This window comes from Bufo bufo, chromosome 5 (genome assembly GCF_905171765.1).
Source record: "Bufo bufo chromosome 5, aBufBuf1.1, whole genome shotgun sequence".
Lineage (NCBI taxonomy): Eukaryota > Metazoa > Chordata > Amphibia > Anura > Bufonidae > Bufo > Bufo bufo.
In genome coordinates, this window is record NC_053393.1 from 424,111,608 (window position 1) to 424,133,269 (window position 21,662).

At 42.4% G+C, this 21,662-nt stretch overlaps 1 protein-coding gene across 1 annotated transcript in view; it reads right to left on the reverse strand.

Annotated features, from left to right (window-relative positions):
• OSBPL10 (oxysterol binding protein like 10) overlaps positions 1 to 21,662 on the reverse strand; it is a 469,724-nt gene that overhangs the window by 130,379 nt on the left and 317,683 nt on the right. Inside the window, exon 6 of the mRNA XM_040433369.1 lies at positions 20,585 to 20,739. Coding sequence (XP_040289303.1) covers positions 20,585 to 20,739 — 155 coding nt within the window. The remainder of the gene's footprint in view (positions 1 to 20,584; positions 20,740 to 21,662) is intronic.

The window sequence follows — 21,662 nt, forward strand, 5'->3', positions numbered from 1 at the left end:
CTATTCGGCCAAACGGTACTTCGATAATCAGGAGAGGTACTAGGGGACTATGGAAATGTGGCTGGGGGCTAGTTATCTGGCAGGTCGGGCAAGACTTACAAAACTCTTCCACTTCTTTGAATATGCTGGGCCAGAAAAACACTGTAGAATAGGATCCTGAGTCTTCTGCAGCCCCAGGGGACCCCTGAGAACGTGTTGGTGGGCTACATCTAACACAAGCTTGCGAGAAGCCTTGGACCACCAACTGTTCAATAGGTCTCACCCTGTAGTTTGTTTATCCGATACAACATATCCTGATTCCCCAGGTTGTTGTAGTTCACCATCTACTATTAACACATTTTCCCAGGCGCAGTATAGGGTTGGGTCCCAACGTTGGGCGGTACCAAAATTATCCCTGGAGACATTGAGGTCTGCCAATTCAGGACCCTAGGGTTACCCCTGTCTCATGGGTATCAGTCACTCTCATAGCAGGCCACAGTGCCAGAAAGCCCGGGAAGTCTCTCCCTATTATAAGTTCGTACTGTAAATTTGGGGCAACTGCCACTTCGTGAGTCCATCTGCCAGCCCCTGTGGTTAGAGACACCAGGGCGGTGGGATAGTCTTTTGAGTCTCCATGGATGCACATGACCCCATCTTTCTGGCCAGTATACTCCGCTGACCGTACCAGGGGAGCCCATACTAGGGACACCAGACTACCTGAGTCCAGCAGACCCTCCGCTGGAGTATTTCCTACCTCCACCTGGCACAGGTGGTTTAGAGTTTTTGTGCTGCACACAGGTTCCTGGCATATAGCGAATGCCGGTAGCCATAGTTAGTATCCATGGGTTCCACCTGATGGGGACAGTCAGCTCTTACATGGCCCAGCTCCTGACACCGCCAGCAGACTATTGGAGCCAGGTCCATAGAGGGTATACTCCAGGTGGGTTTGGTTGGTACAAGTCGCCGGGTCTGGGATGGAGATTTACGGGGGTTGAGTGCCCCCCTCCCAAAAGAACCCCCTGTAACAGTCTTAGTAGCCTCATAGCGCTCCACCAGGTACACCATTTTTAGGGCGTTGCCAGGAGACACCTGGCCGATCTAGTACTGGAGAGGGGGTGGCAGAGCCCTCCAGAACATATCAGCCAATAGTCTTTCCAGCATAGCCATGGGACTCAGCACATCAGGCTGTAGCCATTTGTGCAAGAGGTGGAGTAAGTCATAATACTGGGTCGTCGCAGGCTTAGCCGGCTTAAACCCCCACTGATGTACCCGCTGGGCCCGGACCAACACACTCACCCCCAGTCTTGCCAAAATTTCACCCTTTACATTTTGGTATTCGGCCGCTTGATCGTCCGTCAGGTCAAAATACACCAGCTGGGAATCGGATGCCAGGAATGGAGCGACGACCTCAGCCCACTGGTCATGGGGTTGCTTTTCCCTGATGACCACTTTCTCGTACATCGCCAGGTAGGTTTCGATGTAGTCTACGGGGGTCATCTTCGGAATCGCGGCACGGACTGCTTTCCGGGCATTGTGGACGCTCGGGGTTGCTCCTGCTGTCTGCAAAGCCATCACGTGTTGTAGAAGCAACTGGTTAGTCTCCTGCTGCTGCTCATTAGCCTCGCATTGCTGAAGGTTTGTTTCTCGCTACTGCAGATTAGTCTCCATGAGGGCCTTCACAACAGCCTCCATTTTGTCGTTGGGCACTGGTTGTAATACAGCTGGTTTAATGTACGACATACAACCGTGCTTGAAAAATGCAGAAACCCAAAAAATTGGCGTTCATGACAGCCTTACTGCTCTTGCCCGCATCCTCCATCAATTGTGGGGTTTCGCTTTGGTAGATCGGGTAAGCGGGCGCAGTACAGATGCAAAATACAAGTTCTTAACTCAAAACGTCAGTGTTTATTCACACTTGAGGCAATTGCACAAAACAGCACGTAACTTTGCAGTCTTTGTGTTAATTCACATACAATAGAAAGTTCATATAACACAAGTCACCATGCTGGCAGTTCTGCCTCCAGTAGTCCACAGCAGGCTTTAGGAGCCTGTTACCCGAGCATGCAGCTCTCAGCCCTCCAGCACGGCACCAAGCCTCAGTTCCCAAAACAGACACCTCTCTGCTGAGCCCAGCTGCCTATTTAAGGATAGCCAGGTGCTGCCAAAACCTGGCCAGACACAACCCCTCACTGTGTCACTATATATATATATATATATATTTTCTTATGAAACCAGACAATTTTATGGAATTATTGGCAGATTAGAGGATTAACATAACATTTAGGAGCATTCTCTTTCTTCTGCATCTGACAATATGTGACTGTGTATGGTTGCAACTTGGCCAATTGTACAAATCATTTCTACATATGACGGCCAGTTTAAATCTCATGGCTATGACCATCTCTACAGCAAACTTGAGATGGGGAGTATCAACACTATTCTTCCAAAGAGAACCTTGCCTGCTCTCTCCGCTCTCACGCTAGCACTCTTCTGTTCATGTGTTATCTGAGGCAGTATATTCCATCATCTACTCTCAGCCTCTTTGCCACTAGATGTCAGCACTTGTGAAAATTACACTATTTCCCAACTTATCTTTACACGCATAGACATAACAAAACTACAAATAAATGCTTCCAAGAAAAAGATTTAAAATGGGGTAAAGTTTCTGAGTGTCTACCTACCAGACAGAGGTGGCAGACTATTTAATTTCTGGTGTCCCAAGTCTTTAAATGGAACTAATAAAATATCTTTGGATATTCTAGGACACCAGTTTGAAATAGGGTGTTAACAAACCATGAGGAAGTCTGCACTGTCTTTTCCCATAATATACAACAGACATCCGGCAGTTTTATATTGTTGTGCCTTTTCATAGGTAAATGCATTGATATCCAATTCATTATTGTCAAGATGAATGTTCATTGCCTTTAAGAGCCATGCTCGACTATAGTTACAATTTTGTATGTCTTGAGTAGGCCAAATTAAGGTCACACAAAGTTTTAGTGTTATTTTTCTCATGAATGTACCAGTCTGAGAAGAGGCCTCTCCTTGTTTACTTTTAAATTTACGACGGTAGGAAAAGATAAGCTCTTTGCAGCTGGTGATAATTACCTATACAATTAGGCATTTATAAATGAAGCAAAGTATATAATATGCATGTATTCATTTAATGATCCTTAGTTAGTCCTTTGCATAGAACAATCAGTAGGACATATATATATATATATATATATATATATATTTGTTTATATTATATTGTTATATGTTACAAAGACAACATGTATCCAGTATATTGTATATATTTCTCATTAGGGGAATATCTGTCTCAAGAAGAGTGTCTGTGAAGATGTGTGTTTTGTAACAATTAATCACATCTTTGGTATGACAGAGGAGGTACTGATATCTCTGTGAGAAAACAAGCCATTTACGATCCATAAATTAAGTGTGAGAGACATTCAAAAGAGACGCCTAGAGGTCTGTCTCTAATTGCTACAAGTGTCAGAATTAATCCCTATGGCTTTGAATTAAAGCTTCTAAGGTCAAGACGTATATTCAGACTTACATAAGTTAACCCTTTATACTATGATGCAAATAGCTTATACAGCAGTGCCACCTAGGTATCAGTAGGTGACATTACAACAGTAGCAAAAGTGCATTCTGGGTAAGGTTATGATGTCATATTTTTATCAATGGTCACGCCCATCCGACAATGATTGGAAACTTCCAAACTAGGAAGGTGTGTCTAACTGATAAGTTTGGGATCATAAGCCATAGAGAGAGAGGGAAGGAGAGAAAAAAAGGAAGGAGAGGAGAAGTTGAAGTCTATCAAGATGGAAGCCATGGTGAGATGCGCTATGATGGACCACCCAGCTTTCCTAGGAGCAGAAGTGAGATTCCTACTAGGACTTGGTAAGAGACACAGGAAATGATATTTCATTTTATTAAGACTAATATGTTTATAACCTTGTAACCAATAAATCTGCATATTTTTATAATACCTGTGTATTATTGTATAATGCAGAACCACATTTTATCATTAACGTCATCTCACGTCAAAAAGAACCTATTTATCTGAGGAAATAGTCGGACTCAGATGTGAATTGTATCAATTAGGTTGTCTACAATTCACCAGGTCATGATTTTAAGAATTTATGACAAATTTAATTAAAAAAATTTTTTTTATGGTTAATTATTTTTATGACCATAATTAATAATTCTTAATTGAATTATTACCCACCGACAATATGCATTACGGCTCGCAATTCCTCTAGTCTTTCTACATCAGAGACAAATGCATATTTACATTACTTATGTGACTCTAGACGGCTATTGCCATATAATACTTTACTTAGACCCAACAATTCTGTACATGATTATATTTCATGCTGATCCGTAATTGTTCTCACAGAAGGCATACAGAATTTATTTGCATTTCACAACTGAGTTCTGATACAAGTCTACTTGGGGTTTAACAAATAGTGGTGTCAGTTTATTTTGTCTACAAAATGTAGTAGAGCAAAAACTGGAGTAGACTTTTTGATTACAAGGCCACAAACGACAGGACACGTCCTATGCTTCCCTGCAACATGCCGACCACAGAATCATTGAAGTCTATGGGTCCACACCATGATACAGGATGCACACGGCTGGTTTAAGTGTTTTGCGGATCAGCTTATTTGCATGAGGCCTTAATAAAACTAAACTAAATGAACTAAAAATGTAGAGTAGTCACACTTAAACTTCAATGGCAGGGAGCTCCTCAGGACAAAATTGGGGAAGTCTGGATATCCCTATAAGGGCACGACCATGACGGTGCGGTTGTGATGCGGTCATGATGCGGTTAGGAAACACATGCGGTTACCGCATGCATAATCAGGCGTTTAGTGTGTGTTTGTGTCTACCGCTGTTGCTTGAACTGTGAATTTTCTTGGTTCTTTAGCATTCTGATTAACTTCAAATAGGGACGCCTGTGGTAAAACAAATTCCGCAAGCGGCTATCTCAACTGTATATCTCATTCAGTCAGCAGCCGCAAGACATGTTTTATGTGCGGTCAGGAGTCAGGTCAATTTTGAAAGCGCCAGGTCCATCTCAGAAACCTATTTTCCTATTGATTCTATTGGAAAATTAGATGCTGCGGTTCCTAAATGCATCATGACCGCATCACAAGCACATCACGTGGCCGTACACTATCAATAAGCACCAGCAATCATGTGCTTGAGCTCATAACCCTAATTAAGGAGCCCAAGAATCCTCAGAATGAACAGGAAAATTGGAGTAATGGCAAGATATAGCACTTAGCTCTCCATATAAGCAGACTTCAACACCTCGGTGTATCATTTTGCCTCCCAATTCACCTGCATTTGATGTACATATTCATTTATGCAGATCCCCTACACAGTGTATTAAACGGTGACACTGTACTACAGAATGGCAATAATCTAAAAATCAAAGATACATAGTGCAGAGTGCCTTTCTAAGTATGAATAAAGACACGTTTTTTTATACTTAAACCAGAGGTAAAAACAAGAGCTTTACACAAATATTTAAAACATGGCACACTACTGTGCCCGACCATGGTTTCGCCAATCACAGATTCTTCTGGGGTAGTGTGCTATGATTTCAATCCTTGTGTAAAGCGCTGGTTTTTGAATCATATGTGAGTATGATAAAACTGCTTTATCCATGGAAAGATGGTCTGCGCTATGTATCTTTGATTTTCTTATATAAGAGTGTTACCCATGAATATGGTGTGTATGAGGGCTTGCATCATCACATATCTACATCAAAAGAAGCTGGATTGGGAGGAGCACTGATACAAAGTGCTGGAGTCCACTTGGTTTTTTATGGCATGAGATTGCAAATACAGTGATCTGCAACCTTTTGAAAAATGTAGTGCTGCTTTTATGTCTTATTCAGCCTAAAAGGTGGAAATCAAGGGATGGGGAATGTTCGCCAGAATTCTTTTTCATTCTGATTATCTTACAAAGCTGTGTAATGCACCTTTGTTTGCCTCTAAGGCTTTGTACCAATGTGAAGGATTACAGCTTCCATGGTTTCTTTCGGTCCTTTCAGGCATGGCCTCTAATTACAGCTGATTATATACCTCTCTATTACATTTTTTAAGGTAGTACTACATTTACGCTATGGTTGCTATTCTTTTGCTCACTGACTCTTCATTATTTGCAACATAAGGCATTTCAGCTACAGACTCTGCAATAAGTGTCTGTATAAACCATAGAACATAAATCTTTAAAGATTGAAAAATCCTCTTTAATCTAGCAAAGCTAAGGCTCACAATATTTTTTTTTTACAAAAAGTATCAACTTTCCTTTATTTTTATCCCATGCTGCCCTCTGACTCAAGATTTAGGTGATCACAGCTAGAGGGAGTTTACTCAGGACAGAGTCTATGAGCCAGAGTGGAAAGCCAATCATTCCATGTATTACATGGATGGCCATGTATCGGCTAGCTTTTCTAGAAGCAATGTCTCTTGAAAATATTTCTTTAAAGAGGACCTGTCAGCTATCCTGTCTGTTTCCGCAGATTCCTGTATTCCCCGTGAAATAAAAACTCTAGAGCATCTTTTCTTAATACTATACAGGTAAATTGTGCTGTCCATCTATTATTCTTCCTGGAAATGTATGAAACAATTAACCAGTTTTTGCCATTACCCTTGTCAAATGGGGTGTGTCCAAACAATGTGGAAATCTCAGCAATGACTGGACAGGGTCAAAGTGCGTATGGCCAAACTCCCAATTTTCATGCAGCGATCCCGTCCACAATATGGGGAGGAGTGGTCACTAAAGTCACCGCAGTAGAGTCCTGTTTAGACGGTACAATGATGATTTAGGTGCCCAAACAAACAAACATTCTTATTACCCAAGGAATAAGCATTTTGCTCATTCATCGGGTAATCGGCGACACCTTTACACCAGCAGATCATCGCTAACGACCATTCCTATGAACGCTTGTTAAGGATGATCTGCCCGATGCTCAGGCAGTGTGAAGTGGCCATTAGCCTATCCACTGTCCGAAAGATATCAGGAATCACCAAAGGACTATTTCTAGTGATGTATAATGCCTGCGGCAACCATTAGAGCAATCATCACTGCCTCTAGACGGACAGGAATAGGACATGTTCTATCTTTTTTGCGGAGATGCGGAACGGACATACGGATGTGGAAAGCACACAATGTGCCGTCCGCATTTTTTGCGGACCTATTAAAATAAATGAGTCTGCGTCCATTCCGCAAAAAATGCGGTTCGGCTACGGATACAGAGGGACAGGACAGACCAGTCGAGTTCCTCCTCATCATGTTTCTACTTCTACAGGAACTCCATGTTCCATCTTAATGCTCCAGCTTTGCCATGTGTACAAAGCCATATAATGGTGTAATATTACAACAGTTGGTTGAGCGGACATTTCCTTTAAAATTCTATTTAATTCTATTGAAGAAAAAACACAACATTGCGTCTGTCGGTCCCCAATACGTTTAAAGTTCTCCATACATAAGAAAAATAATCCTGTCTTAGCTGTGAAATGGATAATAAAACAAAGCAACACTTTGCTAAATTAAATATAGAGACATTTTTTTCTGCCTTTTAATTAACAATACAAAGCTTGTTTAGAGATTTCAGCTTTGCCTCAAGTGTGAAACTAGGTTTTAAAGAGCAGTGTTAATACAATTATGAGTTCTGATTATATAAAGATAATTATACTGCATCATTATGCAAATGCTTAAATACTTTGGGTTATTTATTGGATAAAATATGTAAATAAAAATAGGTTTACTGTAAAGTATAAAGATCTATGTGTCTTACTTGTTAGATTAGCACTTTGTGCTCCAGAGCTGCTGTGGTCTTAAAGTTGCATTGATGGTCCACATCCTAGGAAGCTATGAAGGACAGATTTTGGTCACCTAGTTACCCAAAGTGTACAAACCGGATTCCAAAAAAGTTGGGACACTATACAAATCGTGAATAAAAACTGAATGCAATGATGTGGAGGTGCCAACTTCTAATATAAATCACGGAGCAAAAGTTTAAACTGAGAAAATGTACCATTTTAAGGGAAAAATATGTTGAATCAGAATTTCATGGTGTCAACAAATCCCCAAAAAGTTGGGACAAGGCCATTTTCACCACTGTGTGGCATCTCCCCTTCTTCTTACAACACTCAACAGACGTCTGGGGACCGAGGAGACCAGTTTCTCAAGTTTAGAAATAGGAATGCTCTCCCATTCTTGTCTAATACAGGCCTCTAACTGTTCAATCGTCTTGGGCCTTCTTTGTTGCACCTTCCTCTTTATGATGCGCCAAATGTTCTCTATAGGTGAAAGATCTGGACTGCAGACTGGCCATTTCAGTACCCAGATCCTTCTCCTACGCAGCCATGATGTTGTGATTGATGCAGAATGTGGTCTGGCATTATCTTGTTGAAAAATGCAGGGTCTTCCCTGAAAGAGATGACGTCTGGATGGCAGCATATGTTGTTCTAGAACCTGAATATATTTTTCTGCATTGATGGTGCCTTTCCAGACATGCAAGCTGCCTATGCCACACGCACTCATGCAACCCCATACCATCAGAGATGCAGGCTTCTGAACTGAGCGTTGATAACAACTTGGGTTGTCCTTGTCCTCTTTGGTCCGGATGACATGGCGTCCCAGATTTCCAAAAAGAACTTTGAATCGTGACTCGTCTGACCACAGAACAGTCTTCCATTTTGCCACACTCCATTTTGAATGATCCCTGGCCCAGTGAAAACGCCTGAGCTTGTGGATCTTGCTTAGAAATGGCTTCTTCTTTGCACTGTAGAGTTTTAGCTGGCAATGGCGGATGGCACGGTGGATTGTGTTCACTGACAATGGTTTCTGGAAGTATTCCTGAGCCCATTCTGTGATTTCCTTTACAGTAGCATTCCTGTTTGTGGTGCAGTGTCGTTTAAGGGCCCGGAGATCTCGGGCATCCAGTATGGTTTTACGGCCTTGACCCTTACGCACAGAGATTGTTCCAGATTCTCTGAATCTTCGGATGATGTTATGCACAGTTGATGATGATAGATGCAAAGTCTTTGCAATTTTTCGCTGGGTAACACCTTTCTGATATTGCTCCACTATCTTTCTGCGCAACATTGTGGGAATTGGTGATCCTCTACCCATCTTGGCTTCTGAGAGACACTGCCACTCTGAGAAGCTCTTTTTATACCCAATCATGTTGCCAATTGACCTAATTAGTGTTAATTGGTCTTCCAGCTCTTCGTTATGCTCAAATTTACTTTTTTTTTTTAAAATCAATTCTTTATTATTTTATCAACATGACAAACAAAATATCCAGAGTGTACATCTCTGAACACAAAACCGCACTAAAAGTGCAGTGAACACTTCAGTAACATACATAAATAAGGGCATTATATAGTCAAGAGTACAATATATTCAGTACAAGCAATCAAAATACAATGACATTATTAAAATACAATGACATTATTAAGACATTCTCCCATAGAACTAAGACAGATTAGCTGATCGGAGCAACAGACGACCCAAGGTCCCCTTCAATTGACTCACTAGGTACCATTCCGTCAGTGTGAACGGTCTCACAATTAACTGTATCTCCTCATCAGACATACAATGAACAATAAACGGTTTCCATTTCTGAAACAACCCCTTAGCTTGACTTTCTTTAGCCGCGAGAGAATTTAATCTCTCCAAATAAAATACATTCTTCAGTTGTTCTATAATAAATTGTAATCCTGGAGCATCAGCCTGCAGCCATTTTTGTAAGATACTACGCTTGACTACCATACATATCGTATGAAACAAACGAGGTAACCCCTCTCGACCTACCTCTCCTTCCTCATAATGAAATAAATATAGTTGAGGGGACAATGGAAGCTCTCTCCCCCAGATTCTCTTAACTAAATTCCCCACCTCCTCCCACAACCTCTTACTTTGTGGGCACAACCAGATCCCATGAAATAAATCAGTGAAACCCACTCCACACTTCGGGCAACTAGTTATCCTATCTGGTTTCGCTGGATGAGGGGGGATATTGAAGCCATAGATAGCACGATACATAAGTCGAAACTGCGTATCCCTCCACGACTCAATAATAACATGCCTCCTAACCACTTCCCAACCTTTCACCATTTTTTGTTCAATATCCCCATCATTCAACTGTTCGGCCCATTTTCCAAATCGAATACTCCTATCCCCAGTCCCATCTTCCTTTCTCATATCGGTGTAAATTGTAGAAATTGAGACCTTCCCACCTCCTAAATCTAAAATCCTATCCAGAACATTCCTACGAATCTCTTTCTGCACCAACCCCAGATGATTTATCACAGCCTCCCTTACCTGGGACCATTGAATAATTTGAAAGGATGACAGAGAGAACTTAGCAATCAATTCCTCACTCGTTAACCACCTCGGTTCAGTGTCATGTAGTAAATGTTTCACATATAAAATCCCCTTCCGCCTCCATTCTTCAAACAATTTGTTTACACTACCCTGTATAAATTCTGGATTATCCCATAAAGGAAGATGCTTAGAGATCCTATAAGACAACCAGTATTTTTTCCGAAGAATCCTCCACGCAGCTATTGTATCTTTAAACAACAAAGATTGCTTGAACCACACCGGAATCACCTGCAACCTAGAATGAAGCAACGCCACTGGAGACCAAGGAGCACAGAATTCCCTTTCTAGCGACAAAGCTGAGTAGAAATCAGATCCATTTATCCAGTCACAAACATGTCTTGCCATGCAAGCCAAATTATAGCTTCTGATATCAGGAAAAGCGATCCCTCCCTTTTATTAAAGAGCGCATTTGTATCCTAGGCCTCTTACCATGCCACAAAAAGTGCTTGAATGCTTTTACAATTTTAGAAACGTCCTTATGTTTTAACAGGATGGGGATAGTCTGCATGGGATATAGCAATTTAGAGACTGACATCATCTTAATTAGATGATTACGTCCCAGCAACGACAACGGAAGATCATGCCATCTACGCAGTTCCTTAACTATTTTATCTATCAATGGGTCATAATTAAGTCTATATATGGACTCAGGAGTAGTCCCCACCATAATACCCAAGTAAGTTATATGAGAACGTGCAACTGGTATACCCCTCAAATCACTCACCCTTATCCGTTGTCCCCCCCCCCCCTTCAAGAATAGGAACTCACTCTTAGATCTATTGATTTTTAAACCAGACAGGGAACCAAATTCTTCCAAAGCTTCAGTAATCCTCCCAATATCCCTAACCGGGTTCAACATAAAAAGCAAAATGTCATCAGCAAATAAAGCCGAACGCATCTGCTTCCTACCTATTCTCAGACCCTCAAACAAATCCTCTGAGTTCAGCCATCTTGACAATGGCTCTATCGCCAGGTCAAACAAAAGAGGAGATAACGGGCAGCCTTGTCTGGTTCCTCTCTGTAGTAAGAAAGAATCAGACAAACAACCCCCGGAGCACACCCTCGCCCTCGGGCCTATATACAGAACATCTAATAGCGTGCGAAACAACCCATTAATACCTACCGAATCTAAGGCAAGACCCAGCCATTTCCAGTTGATACTGTCAAAAGCTTTTTCTGCATCCAAAGTGAGAATGGCCGGATCTTGCCCCCGATATTCCGCCTTCCCTGCCACTGAAAGAGCAAGCAGAACCTTCCTTAGATTGGTGACAGCCGCCCTACCCTTCATGAAACCAACCTGCGCAGGAGAAATTAAAGTGGGGAGAACATCTGCCAACCTATTAGCAAGCAACTTCGATAAGATTTTAAGATCATGGTTTATTAGGGATATTGGCCTGTAAGACTCTAGATTTTCCGGATCTTTTCCTGCCTTATGAATTAATGTTAGTGAGCCGTATTCATTCGTTCAGGCAGCACCCCCCTCAACCCAAGAGGAATAGAGCGACATCAAATATGGAACCACCTGAGTATCCATCACCTTGTACAAGTCAGACGTATACCCATCTGGGCCCGGGGCTTTTCCAGAAGGAAAGGATTTAATAGTTGCCTGCACCTCCACTGCCGTCAATGGGGCATTTAGAGTGTCCAGCTGCTCTACTGTCAAAGTTGGCAAGGAAATTCGCTCTAAGAAAGCCTTCCCCTCTTCCACCCTATCCCCGGCATTCTGATAAAATGCCTCCATATATTGTCCAAACAATTTATTGATTTGTTGCGGTCTGTGCTCCCTGGTCCCATCACTTTTCCTTACTACCTGAATATGATTCATTGGACGCCTACCCTTGGCCAAAGAGGCCAACAACTTTCCAGATTTGTTGCCAAATCTATGTAAACTAGCATCTAACTGAGATTTTTTGGAAATTTCCAGTTTCTCTGCTCGCGCTTCAAAGTCTCTCTTAGCCGAAACCCAGCGTTCTTTGGCGGTCTGGGTCTGGGCCAAGAGAAAGTTGCTGTAAGCTTCTCTTAAACATGTGCTTGCTTTTTCATATTGCGTCCTAGCAACCTTCTTAATAGAGGAAACATAAGCCAACAACCTACCTCTCAAAACAGCTTTAGCTGTTTCCCAAAACAATACCGTATCGTTCACATGCTCCCTATTGTCATCCACAAATTCAATCCACCATCCTTTCATTAGTTTCACAAATTCATCATCCTTTACCAAATAATTTGGGAACCTCCAAATGAAATCTCTGCCCCCAGTATACATTTCTCTAATATCTAAAAGAAGAGGAGAATGATCTGAAATTACCATATCACCTATGGCAATATCCGCCACTCTGTGCAAAATCATTGCGGACAGAAACAAATAATCGATTCTGGACCAGCTCTTATGCGCATGCGAAATGTGGGTGAATTCCCTCCCTTGAGGATTGGAGTACCTCCAAACATCTCTGAGAGACAACGACTCGGCAAAGTCCCCCAGAGAATATTGATGACTATGACCACCAGCTGACCTCCTATCCTCATTCTGGTTCATTACCGCATTGAAGTCCCCTCCCACTATTTTTGCACTATGCGTGTCTTGTAAGATTTTAGTACCCAGAGCATCAAAGAAGGCTTTTTGGCCCTGATTTGGAGCATAGATATTATATAAACTAAAGTCACCAAAAGGCCCTGAGATATTGAGATGTAATATCCTCCCCTCATCATCTGTTTCTTCAGAATGAACTATATGAGACAAATGACGACCTATTAAAATCAAAACTCCTGCTTTTCTATCCACAGCCGAAGAACCATATACCTCTCCCACCCATAACTTCTTCATCCTATGGAAGTCCGCCGTCGACAGGTGGGTCTCCTGCAGCAAGGCAATATCTGCCTTCATCCTACGTAATTGTCTCAGAACCTGCATGCGCTTGTTAGGAGACTTTAGACCTTTAACATTCCATGAGATTATTCTCAAGAATTTGTCGCTAACATAAGACCCACCTGTCGACAGAAAACCCCTCCCCTCCTTTCCGCCAAAGATTGATCAGTATCTATCAAAAGCACTGCCTCCCAGCCCGACAGCACTCCATGTATCATTACACATTAATTGCTTATACAGTGCCCCTGAACAAAAAAAGAAGAAAAAAGGGAAAAAAAAGAAAAACCCCAGCCACATTATGATCACGATTGAGAAAAGAAAACAACTCTGTGAAAAGTAGAAAAACAGTTATTAAACAGCACAAATATCTTAAGAACTTCCTTTTTTCAGGCATTAGACGCGCCACATCACCGCCAACTAGCTGTTACAACAAAAAGTCCCCAGAAATTATAAAATGTCCCTGCACACATTCCTGGAACATTAGAGAGGGGGGAAAAAATTGAACACACATGGTTAGCAAAACGAGTCCGTTTGACCGTGACTAAACCTGACGATGAATTCACAGTCCTCCCGTCTGCCTCATGAATTTTGTTCCCGAAGATTTCTGAAACTTAGACACCCTCTGTGGAAGAGATGAAGAGATCTGAGACACCCGATGCCATCCATTGCCTCCGTCTCGTACACTGACCTCCCGACGATTTTCCTCCGCCTCTGCATGCCCTTGTCTTCTCTCTGCTTGGACTCTTATAAACTCCTCCGCCTCCTTGGGATCTGTAAAATGCTTAGAGCTTCCGTCAGGTAACTGTAACCTCAATATAGCAGGGTACGCTAGTTGAAATCTGTTCCCGGCCCTATAGAGGTTTGTGCAAATCGCCCCAAAGGCCCTCCGTTTTCGCGCCACTTCCGCTGAATAGTCGGCAAATAACAAAACCTTAATGCCGTTAAGAATCAATGGCTCCCTCCTTGCACGATAAGCCCGCAAAATGTCCTCCTTATCGGAGTAGTCCAAGTACTTACAGATTGCCTGTCTTGGCCTATGATCAGCTCTCCCATTAGCAGATGACTTTTGATCCCTCCAGGGCCCCACTCTATGAGCCCTCTCCACCTTTCTTCTTCCTCCCTGGAGACCCAGTGCCTGTGGTAGAGTAACTTCAAATACATGGCGCAGTTCCGCTATTGGCACCGACTCCGGTATTCCAACCAAACGTAAATTGCTGCGTCTAGACCTATTTTCAAGGTCCTCAACACGGTCGTTTAGCTTCTCAGCCAGTAGGGACAAATCCCGCATCTTCTGCGCAGTATCAGCAGCGTCCTCCTCCACACAAGCTACCCGCTGCTCCACCTCAGATACCCTGTGATCTTGCAATTCCAGCTCCTCTTGCAATTTGTTAAGTGCCGCTTGCAGGGTAGTAGATAATGATGCAATGATATCGGGTGCCAACTGTTTCGCCACTTCAATGGCTAGCACCTTGACATCCACCACTTTGCCCGACGCTTCAAACAGATCCAACTGTGTATTAATAGCTGGGGCGTCCTGCTCCTCAGCTGACGCATGCCTTGGCGAGGAGGGAGGAGATGACGCCATCTTAGGACCTGTCTCGTCCACACTTGCTGTGTTAGTTATCGCCCGGGTCGAAGATTTTTGCCCACTTCTCAGTAAGTATCGCTCCATGCATACATTAAAGCCTCACTGTATCAGCGATGGCGCTCCGGTAGTACTCCGAGAAGCAGGTCTGGCTGATATTTTCGGCGGTGAAGCGGAGCACAAGTTACCAGCATCTTTACATGCCCGCGCCGGAACCGGAAGTCCAAATTGACTTTTTCCAGCCTCTTATCGCGACTTGTCCCAACTTTTTGGGGATTTGTTGACACCGTGAAAATTGGAATTAACGTATTTTTCCTTTAAAATGATACATTTACTCGGATTAAACGTTTGATCTGTCACCTACGTTCTATTACAAATAAAATATTGACATTTGCCATCTCCACATCTTTGCATTCAGTTTTTATTCACAATTTGTTTAGTGACCCAACTTTTTTGGAATCCGGTTTGTATATAATAATGCACAAACTGTTCCCTATTCTCCTGTACCCCCTACCCCTCTCTCTTTATATTTTTATTTTGTATGATACTCCCATAGTTATATTCCTGTGCCTTGTTTCCTTTTAATAGTATACAAGGGTACTGTGGTAGTAAAACCTGTGCAATAGTTCACCTATAGCTACAAAAAGCAATGCCAATCACTTTTTGACCATGTTACGCTGGGCAAGATTATAAAAAGTGCCAAAATAGCAAATGCCAAGGGGACTCCACCAGGTCAACTCTTTACAGCAAAGCATAGGAGCGGAACTCCTTTTTCCTTAGTGGTAAAGATTTTATATTGGTTGCTCGACATTTCTTACACCACTTACCCATGAGGAACTTATCTGCAGGATAAGTGCTAAATACTGGATCGCAGGAGGTCCAACTACTGGTATCCCAGCGTTCCTGAGGACAAGGTGCCCCCAAGTTCTTTCTCTGAATGTACCTATAGTGCACATGTCATTCCACCATTTCATTCACTTTTACGGGCCTGAAGTCTTACTTAAAGAGGACCTTTCACCTGTATAAACTATGTTAACTGAGTATGCTGCCATATAGAGCGGCGCCCGGGGATCTCACTGCACTTACTATTATCCTCGAGCGCCGCTCCGTTCTCCCGTTATGCTCTCCGGTACCTTTGCTTCTTAAGTTATAGTAGGCGGGTCTTCTCTTGTCCTGTGGGCGTCTCCTTCTCCTAGGCTGCAGCGCTGGCCAATCGCAGCGCACAGCTCACAGCCTGGGAGAAAAAAACCTCCCAGGCTGTGAGCTGTGCGCTGCGATTGGCCAGCGCTGCAGCCTAGGAGAAGGAGACGCCCACAGGACAAGAGAAGACCCGCCTACTATAACTTAAGAAGCAAAGGTACCGGAGAGCATAACGGGAGAACGGAGCGGCGCTCGGGGATAATAGTAAGTGCAGTGAGATCCCCGGGCGCCGCTCTATATGGCAGCATACTCAGTTAACATAGTTTAGACAGGTGAAAGGTCCTCTTTAATGTAATGTGAATAAGATACCCAAAAGTCTTGTACTAGCCCACGCTGAAGCTTCCCTGGTGACCGTAAACTACTGTAAATATCCCCTACATAAAAATGCCCATAACAGAAAGGGAATACAATTTAAATTACCGTAGTATTTTAGCTACACTTTGTGTTATTAAAAGAATTTGAAAAAATTTTAAAAACACTTTTTTCCTGGTGTAGAAGAAACTGACAATTGGATCCTGGATTCTCTCCAACTGCATTTTGGTATTTTGACTTATTTGACATGCTCCATTCACACTGCTATTGGAGGCTTCTTTCAGAGTCTATGTCAGCAGTTCTTTCAGATCTGATATCAAGAATAGTGCTATAAATCAAATCAGACCATAAGGGAACCCCAAAGGACTCCATTATAAGTTCAGTCAAGCACCATGAAAATCTGTCACATGATGGATCGAGCACATCCTTATGGCTTCTGTTATGAATTGATGCTACAATCAGTTGGAAACGCACCCTAAGGCCTCATGCACACGACCGTTGTGTGCATCCGTGTCCGTTGTTACGTTTTCCGTGATTTTCTGCGGACCCATTGACTTTCAATGGGTCAGTTGAAAACTCGGAAAATGCACTGTTTATCATCCGCGTCCATGATCTGTGTTTGCTGTCCGTCAAAAAATAGGACCTGTCCTATTTTTTTGACGGGCAACGGTTCGCGGACCCATTCAAGTCAATGGGTCCGTGAAAAAACACGGAGGCACACAAGATTGTCATCCGCGTCCGCATTGCTTATAGCACAGACCTTTCACTTACCAGAAAGTCAATGGGGGACGGATCCGTTTGCAATTGCACCATATTGCGGACACCAAAACGACATTTTTTTTTACTTTCCTTCATGTCCCTGGAGCCTCCAAAAATCAAGGAAACCCACGGAAGAAAAAACGGACACGGGTCACAAAACTACGGAACCTGTTTTTGCGGACCGCAAAAAAAACTGTCATGTGCACGAGGCCTAAGCCATGTGTTATCAGTAAGTCTAGAAAAGGGAAAGCATTCCCCATAATGAAGACCAGTTATCCTTCTTAGGGGAAGGGACATCAACTTGTTTAACAATGAAACCTTAAAAGGGGTTGTCCCACAAAAAAAAAGTCTGCACTTTTCACACTTGCACCTGGATCTGAATAATTTAATAAAATGTATCTGTATAGCACTACCTGCTGTTTGTTATTTTTCCTATTTCTCTGTCTACCTCAGTAGCACATGCTCAGGTCCATTCTTGAACTTCCACCTGCCGTGTCTACTGTTAGAAGCTGTGACAGCTAGAGGGAGAGAGCTGCAACATAAAGGATTTGTCCCCTGAGCTGAGCTAGAGGGAGAGAGCTGCAACATAAAGGACACACTCCTGAGCTGTGATAGGAATAGATCTTCAGCAGAAAAGGAAGACTCCCAAAGCTGCAGGAGAAAGGACACAACCCTGGCAGAGAGCTGCAGCAGAAAACACGCCCCCTGAGTTGTGATAGGGAGAGAGTTGCAGCAAAAAGGACACGCCAGCTTGAAATAAATCTAGAAGGGCAATTGGAGTAATGAATGGGGGCTGAATAGCAGCCGTGGCATCTACGTGGTTTAGAGGGAGGGAGCTCCCTGTGTCTCCCATAGGCACCCAGCAAATGAGATTGTGGGGTGCTGATGTGTTGGCATGGCAGCCTGGGACCAAATGAAGGCCCAAGGCCTGTCTGCAACATATCCCTGTCAGGCTGCACTTATCTGTAGCAGCACTGACAGTATAATACACTGTACTGCATAAGCAGTAATGGGTATAAGAGAAGTGATCAAAAGATTGCCTGTTAAAGTTGTATTAAATAAATAAAAAATTAGAGTAGAAAAATATATAGTTTTCCATGAAAAAAATGAAAAAACAATATACCCTCCACACATTTAGTATCGTTGTATCCATAACAACTTGTAATACACAATCATCATGTAATTCATCCCGTACAGTGAACGTGATTTTTTTAAAAAAGGCAGAACTGCTATTTTTTGCTCATTTGCCACTAAAGAAATGGAATTAAAAGCGATCAAAAAGATGAATGTACTCTAATATGATACCAATAAAAACAACAAGTGGTTCCGAAAAAATGAAGCCCTCACACCACTCTGTAGAATGAAAAATAAAAAAGTTATGGGTCTTGGGATGCAAAAATATTTTATTTTTTTCATTTAAAAAAAAAGGGGTTTTACGTTGCAAAAGCTGTAAAAATAAATGTATTTTGGATCGCTGTAATTGTACTGACCCACAGAATAACTTCGGCGGATCCACCTCCAGCTTAGGCCTTTATTAAGATTAAATAAATGTGCCCCTAAGTTCAAAACTCTATAAAGATATATTATAAGAATAATCAGCACAGACTTTTAGATCTATTTATATATATATTTTTTAAAACAACAGCATTTGAGTTAACATTCCCTTGAAGCAGGACATAGACATATTAGAATTCAGACCATATGAAGAAATGAAATCGGGCGGCACTCACCAGCGTACTTCAATAATGCCTTTATTCCACAATCGCGGAGGACGGCATCGGGCAGGACGCCAAGAGCTTCACACAGGTGAACAAGCGACGGCCGTTTAGCGCTGAACGCGATTCGTCAGGCTGTTACGTCAGGGCGCAAATGCGCTCCACCTTTAAGCTCAGAGCCGATGCATCACCTGGGTGACCAATGACGCTGCCCTGATGCTTTTCAAAATAGTACATACAGAAAAGGAAAATAAATATACAGAACATTAATACGTAATAACCAGGTAGGTTACGGAGGTGCTTACAAAAACATGCTGAGGTCGATTCTATCGTGAAGGCCCAATTCTTCTGCCGCCTGGGTGCGGAGAATCCACCTGGCCTCCCGTTGTAACAGGAGCCGGTGTCTATCGCCCCCATGCGGCGGGGCCTGTACCACCTCTAGCCCTGAAAAAGACAGGTAACTAGTGTCACCTCCATGCACCTTTCTAAAGTGTTCTACCACTCTGGGGCACCCTTTACCAGTAGTTATGGAGTTTAGGTGTTCTCTTACACGCTCATTTAAACATCTAATTGTTTTGCCGATATAAAATCGGCCACATTTACAACTTAAGAGATACACCACAAACATGCTTCTGCAATTAATGAAACGCCGTACCCTGTGGTGCACCCCTGCAACATCAATGAATTTTTTACACGCATTGTACTTACATTGGGAGCAATTCCCGCATCTAAAATGACCATCCGGTCTGTTAATTGTTAGCCATTGACTAGAACGCAATGGAGCTAATCTACTCCTAACAAGCTTATCCCTTAGCGTGTGGCTTCTCCTGAAGAAAACTAGAGGTTTTTGTTCAGTTATTTTATTCAGGGTACTGTCCCTTTTTAGTAAATCCCAATTCCTAAAAATGGCGGAACGAATCTGATCCGCCATTGGGCTGAACTTAAAGGAGAAGGCAAATCTGCCCACATTTGACCCATCTTGGTCCGTCCCAGATGCTTTCGTAAATTTTCTCCTTGTTTTATTGCTCTTTTGTAACAAATCTCTCTGAGAGAAAGTCCTCTCAACCCTCTCCATGTCCTTGCTAACCTCTCTTTCTGGATACCCTCGTTGTTTCAGCTCTATCGCCTATCGTCGATAACCCTCTAACTCACTGCTCTAAAGCACCGCTGACGGTGTTTGTAAGAGACTGAACGGTGATCGATTCCCATGTGCCGTGGCTTGCGGTGGATTCTGAGTGCCGCTCCTCATCTTATTATTGAATATAAATATTAGACTTTTGATTATAAGATATACATGGAGGGTGTCAAACCTATAACAGATAGACATTTTATGTACAGAACACGTCAGCAAAAGTAAAACTGTTAAAAGTGCTCGTTTTCACTGCATTCTGTTATTTCAGGGATTTGTGCTATTTAAAATGGAAAGGATGATACTGCTATCAGCCAAACATTTCACAACATAATCTATTCCCCTCTGTAATCAGCTATTCAGAATTCAGAAAGCATGACACTGGCTCTAGCAGGTGAATTACCCGAGGTCAGTATTTGGTTCCCTTGTTCCCATTTTAAAGTACAATGATAATCAACCAACTCAAACATGCATATTTTTCCATAACTGTGTGACGGATTCACCGAGGAGCTCTGGAATTCATTATTATTTCACCTTCCTATCCTCTGTGTTGCCACTGAAGGGAAGTAATGATATTGCAATTTTTACACACATTTTTTATGCTTTCACGATGCATAGACGCTTACCTCAGTATCTTGATCTAGTATTTGATAGTCTTTAGGCATGCTTGGCAGTATCGGCCATGTGAGGTTGGCTGTAGTAGTTGTCAGAGAGCTATAACTTCCATTTCTGAGGTTTTCCGTAGAATGCGACTTCGGTCCATGCCATCCAAGGATGCTTTCTGAAAATTAAAAATTCATAAATGACACATACAATCATCAGATACAGAAAGATCAATAGAAAATATCTCCCAAGGGAAGCCGAGATATAGAGGCAATAAGGGACAAGGAGCATCTAGGTCTAGAAATCAAAAATGGGGAAACCATACCCGGGGCAATCAAAGAGCTACATATCCAGATGGCCCTTCCTCCTCTGGACCATCTGCCTTACCGCCCAATTTTTTAGAATCAGGGGGGATCCCATACCATCTCAGGGACCGCCCCAGACAACAAGAAAAATAGACCACGATCAGAAAGGACGGATAATTAACCTGACTAATAAAACATTCTCTGAAACAGAAATATCAGTCCTCACTAGGGGCATTACTTTTGTACCCACCACTCGATTCAACTCTTTTCTATGGATTAAAGATCTTAACCTTTTCTGCCGTAAGTTAAAATGGCATAAATTTTTCAGGCATAATGATCTTGAGGAGAGTCTTAAATTGGGTATCCCCCTAAATGAACTCCCACTTGTCAGAATTTTGGCTGAACTTCGTCAGGAAAGAGAAAGAAACATGGGGGAAGGCCCGTTCACCAATTTAAAACCTAAGAGTATAAAATCACCTCCCCCAATGGAAACCAACACCATAGATCTCTTTCTTAATATGGTCAGCATGGAACTTGAGAGACTTGAACTAAAAGCAGCTAAAGAAAAAACAAATCTTAAAAAAGAGGAAATAGAGGCCATGATTAAAATTCAGGAAGACCATAATATAATACTAAAGCCTTCAGATAAAGGAGGGAATCTAGTGGTCATGGACTATAACACCTATAAACATATGTGTCTATCTATCCTGAATGACAAAAATTGCTATCAGATACTTGGAAGGGACCCCACGCCTGAATTCAATAAGGATCTAGAGGCCCTACTTATAGAGGCCTT